Source organism: Colius striatus, chromosome 7, assembly GCF_028858725.1.
Source record: "Colius striatus isolate bColStr4 chromosome 7, bColStr4.1.hap1, whole genome shotgun sequence".
Taxonomy (NCBI): Eukaryota; Metazoa; Chordata; class Aves; order Coliiformes; family Coliidae; genus Colius; species Colius striatus.
This window is the reverse complement of record NC_084765.1, coordinates 771,079-782,772: the sequence shown is the minus strand read 5'-3', so window position 1 is coordinate 782,772 and position 11,694 is coordinate 771,079. Positions and strand designations below refer to the sequence as shown.

The window sequence follows — 11,694 nt, the reverse complement described above, 5'->3', positions numbered from 1 at the left end:
ATACCGTTGCAGCGCTGCAGGCTGAGGGATGTGTGGCTAGAGAGCTGTCCAGGGGGAAAGACCCTGGGGGTGTTACCAACAGCAGCTGCATAGGAGCCACCAGTGTGCCCAGGGGAGCAAGAAGGCCAGTGGCATCCTGGCTGGGATCAGCAGTGGGGTAGTAGCAGGAGCAGGGCAGGGATTGTCCCCCTGAGCTGGGCACTGGGGAGGCTGCAGCTCCAGGACTGGGATCAGTGCTCGGTCCCTCACTCGCTGCCAGAGGGACATTGAGGGGCTGGCGCTGGGCAAGGGGCTGGAGCACAAGGGTGCTGGGGAGGGGCTGAGGGAATGGGGGTGTTGAGGCTGGAGAAGAGGAGGCTGAGGGAAGAAATGAGCACTCCAGGTCCTTTGTTTTACCTCATTTACCCCTAACAGCATCTTCTCTAAATGAGCAGGTGCCTGTGACTGGTTTGACTTCCGTTTATCTTGGCACAGCACGACCATTTCTGTACAGACAGCAGTTACAAGCAGTTATTCTATATAAAATATTTATGGTGATGAGGTGGTAGAGAGGAAACACGGGCTTGGGATGGTAGCAGCAGCCTGGAGAAGCGACGATGTGGGACGTGGCAAGGAGGACAGGCACGGAGGGGTCAGAGGCTCAGCAGCGCCGCTCGCTCGGGCGCAGAGTCTCACCCCAACATCAAGTATAAAAACATCCGACGACCACTCAAAGAACTCGGCAGAGAGCAAGAGGCTGGAGCTTGTGTCACCCCCTCCTGTCCCAGCCTGATGATGAGCAGAGTTTAGAGCCTGGGCAGGAGCTTCACCTTCAGCCCGGGCTGCGACCGTGCGCTGCCGTTGCTCTGCGCCGCTTAACACTGCGCCTTAAGTGCACTGCGGTGTCCCCGGGCCCTGGCGAGCTCCCGGGCCGCTGGGAAACCCCTTCAGATAAGTCTGTATTAAACATTAATAAACATCCATCTGCATTCCACATGTGGAATATCTAGAAGAAGCTGGTCCGAGAGCGTTGGGCTCTACTGCGAGAAGATGCCCTTGAAGCGGATCTTGTCCTCGGCGTCCTTCTCCCGCAGCCGCGCCTCCAGGCTCCGCAGCTCCTTGGAGACCACGGGGCGCAGCGAGGGGTCGAGGGCCAGAGCCTTGGCAAAGTCAGCCCGTGCCTCTGCCACGTTCCACACCGCCGCGTGGGCCTTGCCCCGCTTGAAGTAGGCCTTGACGTTGTCTGTGGGGAGAGAGCTGCTGGGCCGGGGGGGAGCACGGAGCAGGGGGGGTTTCCCTGGTACCTGCTCACCCCCTCGGCACCGCCGCAGCCGGCCAGGCCCTGCCGCAGCTCCTTACCCTCGTACTTGTTGAGGATGGAGGAGCAGTGATCCAGCACCTCGTAGTACTCCTCACACTGCAGCTTGCACTGGCAGTAATTTAACAGCAAAGGGGTGATCTTCTGGTCTAGCTCAATCCAGTCCGGAGAGCCCGGCTGCTCCTGCGGGATGAGACAAGAGGAGGAGGAGTGAGGGGAAGCTCCCCAGCCCCACGTGCCAGGAGGGACTCTCTGTGCACCCCAGGGAAGGGCCACGGACCCCCACCTTCATCTGCAGGTTTTTGAGACAGGCGATGGCATCGTAGTATTTAGCAGCTGCCTCCTGCACCTTGCCCTGCCCGTACAGCTCGTTGCCCTCCTTATGGATCACGGGTACAGCCTGCAGCTTCTCCTCATCCGTCATGGCCCACGGGTCCTGCTGGTAGGAGCCGGGTGCCTCCACCTGCCAGCACCCCACCATGAGAACAGAGCCCCAGGACCTGGGGCCAGGCTGCTTGTGGCCATCCCCCAGCTCGCCTCACCTTGAGCACCTCGATGTCAAAGATGAGGGGCTGGGGGTTCTTCTGGAGCTCGTCCAGGTCGGGGTAGCCCAGGGAGTAGTGCTCGTGCAGCTGGGCGATGCTGCAGCAGTGCCGCTGCCCCTCCAGCGGGTCCTTCCCCGCCGCGATGTTGCGCAGGCTCTTGGACACCAGCGGGTAGAGCACCACGTGCTGTGGGGCAGAGCCGGGGGCGGGGGGAAATGGGAATGGATTGGGGGCTGCAGCGGGTGGGGTGAGAGACAGGGCGAGGGGCTGGACTGGGGGCGGACTGGGCTGTGCCGGGTGTGGGTGTGCTGCAGGATCCTCCCACAACAAACCTCGCCCCCATTCATCCCACCGGCACTAAACCATGCCCCCGTGCCCCTATTCATCCCACTGGCACTAAACTATGCCCCCGTGCCCCTATTCATCCCACTGGCACTAAACCATGCCCCCGTGCCCCTATTCATCCCACTGGCACTAAACTATGCCCTCATTCATCCCACCCGGCACGAACCCCCGCCCTATTCATCCCACCGGCACTAAACCCATCCCTGTTCATCCCACCCGGCACGAACCCCCGCCCTATTCATTCCACCGGCACTAAACCCATCCCTGTTCATCGCACCGGCACTAAACCCATCCCTGTTCATCCCACCCAGCACGAACCCCCTCCCTATTCATCCCACCGGCACTAAACCATGCCCCCATTCATCGCACCGGCACTAAACCCATCCCTGTTCATCCCACCCTGCACACACCCCCGCCTCATTAATCCCATGACACTAAGCCACGCCCCCACCAGCCGAGTCCCCGCCCACTACAAACCCCTCCCCATTCATAACACACCTCCACCAATCCGCGCCCGGCAACCCAGGCCCCGCCCCATTCATAACACACCTCCACCAATCCGCGCCCGGCAACCCAGGCCCCGCCCCATTCATAACACACCTCCACCAATCCGCGCCCGGCAACCCAGGCCCCGCCCCATTCATAACACACCTCCACCAATCCGCGCCCGGCAACCCAGGCCCCGCCCCATTCATAACACACCTCCACCAATCCGCGCCCGGCAACCCAGGCCCCGCCCCATTCATAACACACCTCCACCAATCCGCGCCCCGCACCCCAGGTCCCGCCCCATTCATAGCCCCCGCCGCCAAGCCCCGCCCCCGGCCCCGGCCCATTCCCCGGCCGCCGCCGCCGGCCCCCGGCCCGGCCCGGCCCGGCCCACCTTGGTGTCGCAGCGGAACCGGGCCCGCTCCCCGGGCCTCATGGTTCGCAGAATCGCCTCCCACACCGGCAGCTTGAACTTCTTGCCGGCGATCAGCTCCATCGGCTTCCCCCGCTCCCGGCTGTCGTCCAGCGGCGCCTCCTCATCCCCGCACCGCAGCGTCCGGTAGTGGAACGTGGTCTGAAGGGGACAAGTGGGCCGCGGCGTCACCATGGCGACCGGGGGGGGGGGGGGGGGGGGGGGGGGAACGGGACGACACGACACGCATGCGCACCTCGCCCTGCCCCCCCACCTCCACCGGGGGCCGCGGTACCGCTCTGACCTTGGTGCCGTCGCGAAAGTCCGGCAGCGGCCCGGTGCCCTCCCGCAGCAGCTCCTTGTCCACGCCGTCCGCCCGCAGCTCCTCGAGCTGCTGCGCCATGGTCCCCGCGGCCCGCCGCGCCCGCGCCACCTCCCCTCGGCCGCCTCCGCCGCCCTTCGGCTCTTTCCGGAGCAGCGGCCGAGCGGCCGCGCCCCCTGTCGGCCGGGAGCGGGCGCCGCGGGGGGCGGGCGCTCGGGGCGGGGGGCGGAGGCGTCGCGGGGCAGCGGCCCCAGCCCCGGCCCACCGGCGACCCCCGAGGGGGCGAGGGAGGGAGATGTCCCCCAATAAAAACCTCCCATGACCATTGTGTGCGCCTGTGTGGGGGCCGCGGGGACGTGCAGGGGGCTGCTCCGGTGACCCCCCCCGGTGACCCCCCCCGTGACCCCCCCCCCGGTGACCCCCCCGGTGACCCACGGACGGGGGCACCGGCACACCCGGAGCCCGAACCGGTGCTGCTGTTCCCCCTCCCGTCTGGCCCGGGGGCCGTGTGCGGGCAGGAGGCACCGGCTGCGGTGGCGGGTCCGCGCTGCCGGGAGCGCGGGAGTGACCGCGGCGGGGGCGGGGGACTCCGGGGCACGTCTGCAGGCGGCCAGTGCCCGGCCCCGCACGGCGCCCGGTGCTGCGCCCCGCGGTGTGCTCACGCTGCTGCTGCTGCGGCGTGTGCCGGCGTTTCCCGCTGCTCGGTTCTGCCGCTGCCACCGGCCTCGTGGCCACCTGCGTTTCCCGGTGGCCACCGTGCCAGCCTCCCGCAGCTTGCTGGGCTCTTCTGCAACCACCACGGTTTGGGGCTGTGGGTTTGGGGGCCGTGCCAGAGCTTGCACAGCTGCAGCTGCAGCCTGGCCACACAAACCCACCTGCCACCTGGTCCCCTCCTCGCCCTGCGCTGCGTCCCACCGGCACCGCTCAGAGCTGCCGGAGCCCACGGGGGGTCCCACGGCTGTGAGTGGCTCGGCTCCAGCCTCGAGGGAGCTCCTCCTCCCATCTCCTCTCCCCATCGCTTTGTGTGGGGCTCAGTCCCGGTTTAGCCAGCTGGGTCCCCTCTGTGCCCCCCCTGTCACCGCAGGCAGCTGCGGGTGGGCGCGGGCAGGGCCGCTGTGGGGAGCGCGGCAGGCGGCCCCGGGCGAGGCGTGCGGTCGGTGCCGACACCGGGTCCCCGCCTGGGGACAAACCGTCTCCTTCCTGCCCGCGCCGGTGCCGCCACCTGCGCCGCCACGTGCCACCGGCCTCCGCGAGGGGCTGCCATGTGCCACCTGCAAGGGGAGCCTGGGGGCTGCTTTCACCTCTGTGCCGACCCTGGGGGTCTCCGGGCGCCCCGGGGAGGGCAGCACCCCAAGGATGGGCGCCGGCCTGCGCCGGCCTTTGGGCTTTGCTGAGTGCTGGAGCTCAGGGTGGCCCTGAGGGGGCTTCGGTAGGTTTTGGGGTGAAGCCTGTCGCCGTCAGGACCGGGCTCTTGCCTGCAGCAGGGTCAGCCCCACGGCGGGACACGGGTGGGAAGGTGCCTGGAGGGGGGAGGGCTGGCTGCCCCCGGGGACATCCGGGCGCCAACCCACCGTGGTGAGGTGTGTGACGCCAGAAGCGGAGCCGAGCCTCATATTTGGGCACGGAGCAGGTTATTGGAGGCCGGGGGAGATGAAGCCTCCTGATAACGGCTCGTGGGGCTCCGCCGCCCCCATTGGCTCCCGCCTTCGGCGCTGCCGACACATCACCCACCCCACGCCGGGGGGCCAGGCGCGGCAGGATGGTGCCCCTCAGGGTGCTGGGGCTGCTCCTGTGCACGCAGCTCTGCGGGGGTGAGCACCAGGGAGGGGCCAGCCATGGGACAGAGACCCCCCGTCCCAGCCCCGGGCTGGGCTCAGCACCCTCCTTGCCGCAGGCACCGAGGAGCTGCGGCTGGTGGGCGGCGGCGGGCGCTGTGCCGGGCGGGTGGAGGTGAAGCACGATGGCGAGTGGGGCTCCGTCTGCAACTACGACTTCGACTGGGAAGCCGTTTGGGCCAGGGTGGTGTGCCGGCAGCTGCGCTGCGGCCCCGTGGCACACGCCTCCGCCTACGCCCCATTCGGCCGCGGCACCGGCCGCATCTGGCTGCAGCCCTTCTTCTGCCGTGGCCACGAGGAGATGCTGCAGCACTGTCCCCATTTCGGCTGGGGAAAGCACTTCTGCGGCCACGAGCTGGACGTGGGGGTGACCTGTGCAGGTGAGGGGGACGGGGGGGACGCGGCCACGCCGGGGCACGCGCCGTGGTGGCGCTGAGGCCGTGCCGGTGCCCCGGTGCAGAGGCGGTGGAGCTGAGGCTGGTGGCTGGCAAAGGTCCCTGCGCCGGGAGGGTGGAGGCGAAGCTGCAGGGACGCTGGGGCTCGGTGGCCGATGACAGGTGGGACATGGAGGATGCCGAGGTGGTGTGCCAGCAGCTGGGCTGTGGCTCGGCCACCGGCGCCCACGTCGGCAGCACCGAGTTCGGCACAGGGGAGGGCCCGGTCAGCTTGGCTCTGATTGACTGCCGTGGGGACGAGGCTGCGCTCTGGGACTGTGAGATCCGCGGCTGGGGACCCTACAGTGCCATCCACGACTTCGACACCGCCGTCTCCTGCCAAGGTAGGAGCTGGAGCAGGAGGGACGTGGCAGGCCTGGCACGTCACAGAGTCACGGGATCAACCAGACAATCACAGACAGTGGGGTTGGGAAAGGCCTTTGAGCTCCTGGAGTCCCAGCCCTGCCCTTCCCCTGCCCAGCCCAGCGCTGACCCACGACCCTCAGCAGCTCAGCTCCACGGCTTTGGGGTCCCTCCAGGGCTGGGCACTGCCCCAGCTCCCTGGGCAGCCTGGCACAGGGGCTCACACCCCTCTCAGGGAAACAGCTCAGCCTCAGCTCCAGCCTCAACCTCCCCTGGGGCAGCTGGAGCCTGTTTCCCCTTGTCCTGTCACTCGTTACTGGGGAGCAGAGGCTGAGCCCCATCTCCCTGCAGCCTCCTGTCAGGGAGTGTCAGAGAGTGCTGCTGTCTCCCCTCAGGCTCCTCTTCTCCAGCCTCAACACCCCCATTCCCTCAGCCCCTCCCCAGCACCCTCGTGCTCCAGCCCCTTCCCCAGCTCCTGCCCCTCAGTGTCCCTCTGGCCCAACACTGATCCCAGCCCTGGAGCTGCAGCCTCCCCAGGGCCCAGCACAGGGGACAATCCCTGCCCTGCTCCTGCTGCCACCCCAGTGCTCATCCCAGCCAGGATGCCCCTGGACTTCTTGCCCCCCTGGGCACGCTGCTGCCTCCTGTTCAGCTGCTGTCAGTTAACCCCTTCCATCCCTCCCCACCGCCCCCGCGCCTCTCCCGGCAGGGTTTTCGCGGCTGGTGGGCAGCGGGGACGGCTGCTCCGGGCGGCTGGAGGTGCGGCGGGGCCGAGCCTGGGCCGGGGTCTGCCAGGGCCATGTGGACATGAAGGCAGCGCAGGTGGTGTGCCGGGAGCTGGGCTGCGGCACGGCGCTCGCCGTCCTGGACGCCGGCGCGTCGGAGGCTGGAGCGGGGCTGCCGTGGGACGGGGGCTTCGAGTGCTCCGGCACCGAGCCGCTGCTGTCTGCCTGCGCCCGGCGGCCGCCCCGCGGCGGGGGCTGCGCTGGCCGGGCCGGCATCGTCTGCTCGCGTGAGTGCTCGGGGGGGTGCCGGTGGGGTCCCGCCCGCTGCCGGCTCCCTTCCCCAACACCGCTCTTACCGCCGCAGCCTACGCGGCTTTCCGCCTGGCGGGCGGCGGCTCGGGCTGCGCCGGGCGGGTGGAGGTGGAGGTTGGAGGGACGTGGGAGTCCGTCTGCGCCTCTGGCTGGGACCTGCCCGACGCCCACGTCCTCTGCTACCACCTCGGCTGTGGCCCCGCCGTCTCCGTGGCCCCGGGAGGCTCCTTCGGGCGGCTGCGGCGCGATGTGTTCAGCTGCAGCGGGAGCGAGCGGCACCCGGGCGAGTGCCCCGTGACGGTGCTGGGGGAGCCCAGCTGCCCCCCCGGCCACGCCGCCACCCTCAACTGCTCAGGTCCGTATGGCACCCGCCGGGAAAAGCCTTAAACGGGGCTCTTTGGACAGCGCAGACATGGGGAGCGGCGGATGCAGGGTTATTCTGGGGGGAGGGGAGGGCTGAGCTGGGTCCCTGCCATCCCCTCGGGGGTGCAGCTGCGGCCCCACGGTGCTGCCGGGGATTTAAACACAAGGAAAAAGTCCTTCGGTGCTGAGGAGAGGGAGCCCTGGCCCAGGCTGCCCAGGGAGGGTTGGAGGCTCCTTCTCGGGAGGTTCCCAAACCCGCCCGGACACGTTCCTGTGCCCCCTGAGCCAGGGGAAGCTGCTGTAGCGGGGGCAGGGGGAGCCCTGCAGGGCCCTTCCAGCCCCCAGCAGTGGGGGTTTCTGGGGTCTTGCAGGTGCTGCCGAGCCCCTGCGGCTGGTGGAGGGGAAAAGCCGCTGCGACGGCGTCCTGGAGGTGGCTGCGAGCCCCGGGGCCTGGGTCCGTGTGCCGGCGGGGCAGTGGGATGCCCGGGGTGCCAGCGGGGTGTGCCAGCAGCTGGGCTGCGGCGAGCTGCAGAAGGTCTACACCATTCCGGGCTCGGGCACCGCGAGGCCGCCGGGGCTGCGCTGTGTGGGCACTGAGGAGAGCCTGGCACAGTGCAACGCCTCGGGCACGGCCGCCGCGCCGACCGGCGGCCCAGAGGAGCTGGTGGTGATCTGCTCGGGTGAGTGAGCGCGGAAGGGCCGAGGGGGTGGCCGGCACCACGAGCAGCCACCCAGCCCGGTGCCCTCCCGTGCCCCGCAGGCAGCCGGCGGGTGAGGCTGGCGGGGGGGCTCCGGGCGCTGCGCCGGGCGCGTGGAGGTGGCCGTGAACAGCACGTGGGGCACCGTGTGCCAGGACACGTGGGACATGCGCGACGCCGCCGTCCTGTGCCGCCAGCTGGGCTGTGGCGCGGCGCTGGCGGTGCCCGGCCCGGCTCAGTTCGGTGCTGGCACTGGGCTGGTGAGGCCGGACGTCGGTGGCTGCGCCGGGACCGAGGCGTCGCTCTGGGATTGCCCGTCTGTGGCACAGCGCGGCTGCCAGCGCGGCGGCGGCGCGGCTGCCGTGTGCTCAGGTCAGTGCCGGGTGCCCCCAGCACAGGAGTCGGGGGATGGTGCCAGGTCTGGCTGTGCCATGACCCCCCTGTGCCCCCTCCTTGCAGGGCACCTCTCCCTGCAGGAGGATGGTGCCAGGTCTGGCTGTGCCATGACCCCCCTGTGCCCCCTCCTTGCAGGGCACCTCTCCCTGCGGCTCTCGGGTGGCAGCAGCCGCTGCAGTGGGCACCTGGAGGTGCTTTACAACGGCACCTGGGGCCGTGTGTGTGCCAGCGGCACCAGCGCCACCACGGCTGCCATCGCCTGCCGCCAGCTGGGTTGTGGGCACAGGGGGCGTCTGGCAACCTCTACCTCCCAGGACCGGGCCCCTGCCTGGCTGGCATGGGTGAGCTGTGAGGAAGGGGCTCACTCCTTCTGGCGCTGCCCCTCGGCACCCTGGCACCTGCAGAGCTGTGACACCCGTGGAGATGCCCACGTCGCTTGTGATGAGGATGAGGGCACGAGCGGGACGCCCACCCCGTCCCCTGGCAGCCTCTGCCCCGATGGTGCCACTTGCACAGGTACCTCTGCCCGTGCCAGCCGCCCCCCCGCTGCACCAGGCTGCCTGGAGGCCCCTCCTCACGCCGTGCCCCTGCAGGTGCCCCCACCAGCCCCACCTTGGCGGCAGCGACGGGGATCGTGACAGTGCCCACGGCCCTGTGCGTGGTCCTGGGGACGCTGCTGTGCCTGGCCACGGCTGCCCTGGCCGTGCAGACGTGCCGTGCCCGGGCTCGGCAGCGAGGTGGGTGCCGTGGCACAGCTGGTTTCAGCATCCCTGGGTGGGCAGAGAGTGACCCCAGTGCCACCCACGGCCCTGAGTGAGTTCTGCCCGTTGTTTCAGGCCCTGGCAAAGCTGTGGACATCACCTCTGATGCCGTCTATGAGGAGCTGGACTACACCCTGATGCCAGAGTACCAGGAGGTGCTTGGTCGCTCAGGTCAGTGCAGCCCCATCCCCGGGCCTGGCAGAGGCAGGGGCTGTGCTGACTGCAGCCCCCCCACCAACCCCCCGTCCTGCCCCGGCCAGGCTCCCCGGCAGAGGGCTCAGCCACAGATCTGCCGTATTACACCGGGGACAGCGTGGAGGAGAGTGACCCCAAAGCAGCCTCAGGTGGGGACAGGGGCTCCCTCCAGGGACAGGGGACGTGGCAGGTGCTGGGGAGCCGAGGGGCTCAGCTGCAGCTCCTCAGCATCACCTTTCCCTGCTGATTCATCCCAGCTGTGGCTCTGGCTGAGAGGCTGCAGCCCCGGCAGCACCAGCACAGCCCCGGTGCTATGGCTGGAGGGGATGTGGCACAGCCAGATCCCTGCCACAGCCTTTAGTTCACTCCTGCCCCCCCTCACTGCCCCAGACCCCCCTGCTCTGCCCAAGCACAGCTCCCTGGACGGCTACGACGATGCCATGGCTGTGCCAGCTGAGTCCCCTGCTCCAGGCACCGGGAACATCTCTGAGGGGGTGTCACTGAGGAGCTGGGGCTGTGACTCCCCAACAGGTAAGAGGGGCCACGGCCACCCTGTCCCCTGGGGAGCTGCCTCGGGGGGTCTCAGCTGTGCTGGTGGCAGGGAGCAGGCAGCAAACCCATGGGGGCTGCACCCAGCCAGGCTTGGGCAGCAGGGACATGAGGCAGTGTGCCCCCTGAGCACCAGCCTTTGCTGTCCCCTAAGGTGGGAGCTGCCCCCCAGAACCCTCCAGGGACCCCCCACCACAGCGCCCAGAGGACACAGACTACGATGACGCTGGTGTGGGCCCCGTGGGGACATCGCTGTGAGGATGCTCCAGCCCCCTCCCAGGAGGCTCTGGGGACACACATGCAGGGGGGCAGGGCTCTGTCCCCACGAAGGGGTGGCCCTGACCATGGAGGTCACCTCTCCCTGCCCAGGACCACAGCACAGGAGCAAAAACCTCCCAGGAGCCTCCTGCAGCCAGGACAGGCAGAACCACGGGGTTCGGGGTTTTGTTTTTTCACTGTGAATTTCTCTTTTCTATTAAACCCTGAAACGAAAAGGTTTGGAGTGTCCCTGCCAGGGCTGACCCCCCGCTGCTGGGGCCATCACCCATCCCTCTCGGGGACGTGGGGCAGCAGCTGTGCCCTCTGAGCAAGGGGAACCTGCTTTAGTAAGGGGTTGGGGTGGATGAGCTCTGGAGGGTCCATCTGACCCTCCCCATTCCATGATTCCACAAGCTGGACCCCTGGCATGGCAGGGAGGACAGGGAAGGCGCAGGAGGAGTCCTGGGACTGCCCCCAGGGCTTTTATTTGTCATTGGCAACCACGTGTGAGTGTTCCCACAGCCAAGTGTGGGGAAAGGGGAGAGCAAAGGACCCCAACCAGCTCCGCCCCGACCCGCAACAGCTGCAGACACTGCTCCCCTCCCTGTGCCCTGATGTGTAGGGGGGCTCAAACCCAGGGAGGCTTCCCCCCCTAAATGAGCAGCACCAAGAACCGGGCTCAAAGCAGCTCAGGTTGTTGCAAGGGCGTTTCCTAAAGGAGGGGACCTCTCCTAAAAGCAGGGAGCACCTTCCTGCCCCTCGTCCCCGCTGTGCCCGGCAGGACCCCGCGGTGGAAGGGCAGCCGGGCCATGGCCCCCTCCTCTGGCACCTCCTGCTCCAGGAGGTTCCCGATCTTCAGGTCTGGCTTCAGCTCCCGCAGGGCAGACAGTGCCTGCAGCGCTTCTTCGTTCAGCCCTGACGTGCTCAGGCTTTAAACAGAGGGGCAAAGAAAGATGAGCTGTTAAACGCCCCCGCCCCCCATCTGCTCCCCTGGTGGCACAGCATCCTGCCCCGGGGGGCTGGGGCTGGGAGGGGGCTGCGGCAGGCACTTACCCCAGGGCCCGCAGCGGGCAGGCGGGATGCCGGAGCTGCTGGCACAGCTGCAGCACGCCCTCGGCTCCCAGCTCGTTGTCGCTCAGGTCCAGGCAGCCGAGCTGGGGGGTCTCCAGCAGCCCCGCGGCCAGCGCTCGGCAGCAGGCGCCCGTCAGCCGGCAGCTCCCCAGCCTGCGGCGACACGGAGCCGTGGGGGTTGCGGGAGGGGTGTGGGAGCCGTGGGGGTTGCGGGAGCGGTGTGGGAGCCGTGGGGGTTGCGGGAGGGTGTGGGAGCCGTGGGGGTTGCGGGAGCGGTGTGGGAGCCGTGGGGGTTGCGGGAGGGTGTGGGAGCCGTGGGGGTTG

The 11,694-nt window shown here is 68.7% G+C and overlaps 3 protein-coding genes across 12 annotated transcripts in view; 1 reads left to right on the top strand and 2 right to left on the bottom strand.

Moving 5' to 3' along the window:
• Positions 1 to 443: 443 nt before the first annotated feature.
• On the bottom strand, positions 444 to 3,580 carry AIP (aryl hydrocarbon receptor interacting protein). 2 transcript variants are annotated; one of them, XM_062000623.1, is made up of 6 exons: positions 3,345 to 3,580; positions 3,071 to 3,250; positions 1,840 to 2,028; positions 1,584 to 1,760; positions 1,339 to 1,480; positions 444 to 1,222 (listed from the first exon to the last, which is right to left on the bottom strand). In XM_062000623.1, exons 1-6 carry the CDS (start codon positions 3,489 to 3,491, stop codon positions 1,017 to 1,019), a joined length of 1,041 nt encoding a protein of 346 aa, XP_061856607.1. In that variant the 5' UTR covers positions 3,492 to 3,580; the 3' UTR covers positions 444 to 1,016. The 2 variants fall into 2 exon arrangements, with proteins under 2 accessions (XP_061856607.1, XP_061856608.1); XM_062000624.1 differs by having other exon boundaries at positions 3,393 to 3,579.
• A 1,558-nt stretch (positions 3,581 to 5,138) lies between these two features.
• On the top strand, positions 5,139 to 10,519 carry LOC133625868 (antigen WC1.1-like). The gene is given in 14 exon segments (XM_062000661.1): positions 5,139 to 5,221; positions 5,305 to 5,625; positions 5,706 to 6,023; positions 6,752 to 7,054; positions 7,132 to 7,434; positions 7,814 to 8,122; positions 8,203 to 8,225; positions 8,227 to 8,512; positions 8,672 to 9,052; positions 9,130 to 9,273; positions 9,373 to 9,468; positions 9,558 to 9,641; positions 9,883 to 10,023; positions 10,196 to 10,519. Coding segments are annotated over 14 exon segments (2,865 nt in total). The 5' UTR covers positions 5,139 to 5,169; the 3' UTR covers positions 10,300 to 10,519.
• Positions 10,520 to 10,756: 237 nt separating this feature from the next.
• NLRP3 (NLR family pyrin domain containing 3) overlaps positions 10,757 to 11,694 on the bottom strand; it is a 33,559-nt gene continuing 32,621 nt past the window's right edge. For all 9 annotated transcript variants that reach the window (XM_062000593.1, XM_062000594.1, XM_062000590.1 and 6 more), the window contains 2 exons: positions 11,353 to 11,523; positions 10,757 to 11,228 (listed from right to left, as the gene is read on the bottom strand). In XM_062000593.1, coding sequence (XP_061856577.1) covers positions 11,012 to 11,228; positions 11,353 to 11,523 — 388 coding nt within the window. In that variant the 3' untranslated portion in view covers positions 10,757 to 11,011. The remainder of the gene's footprint in view (positions 11,229 to 11,352; positions 11,524 to 11,694) is intronic.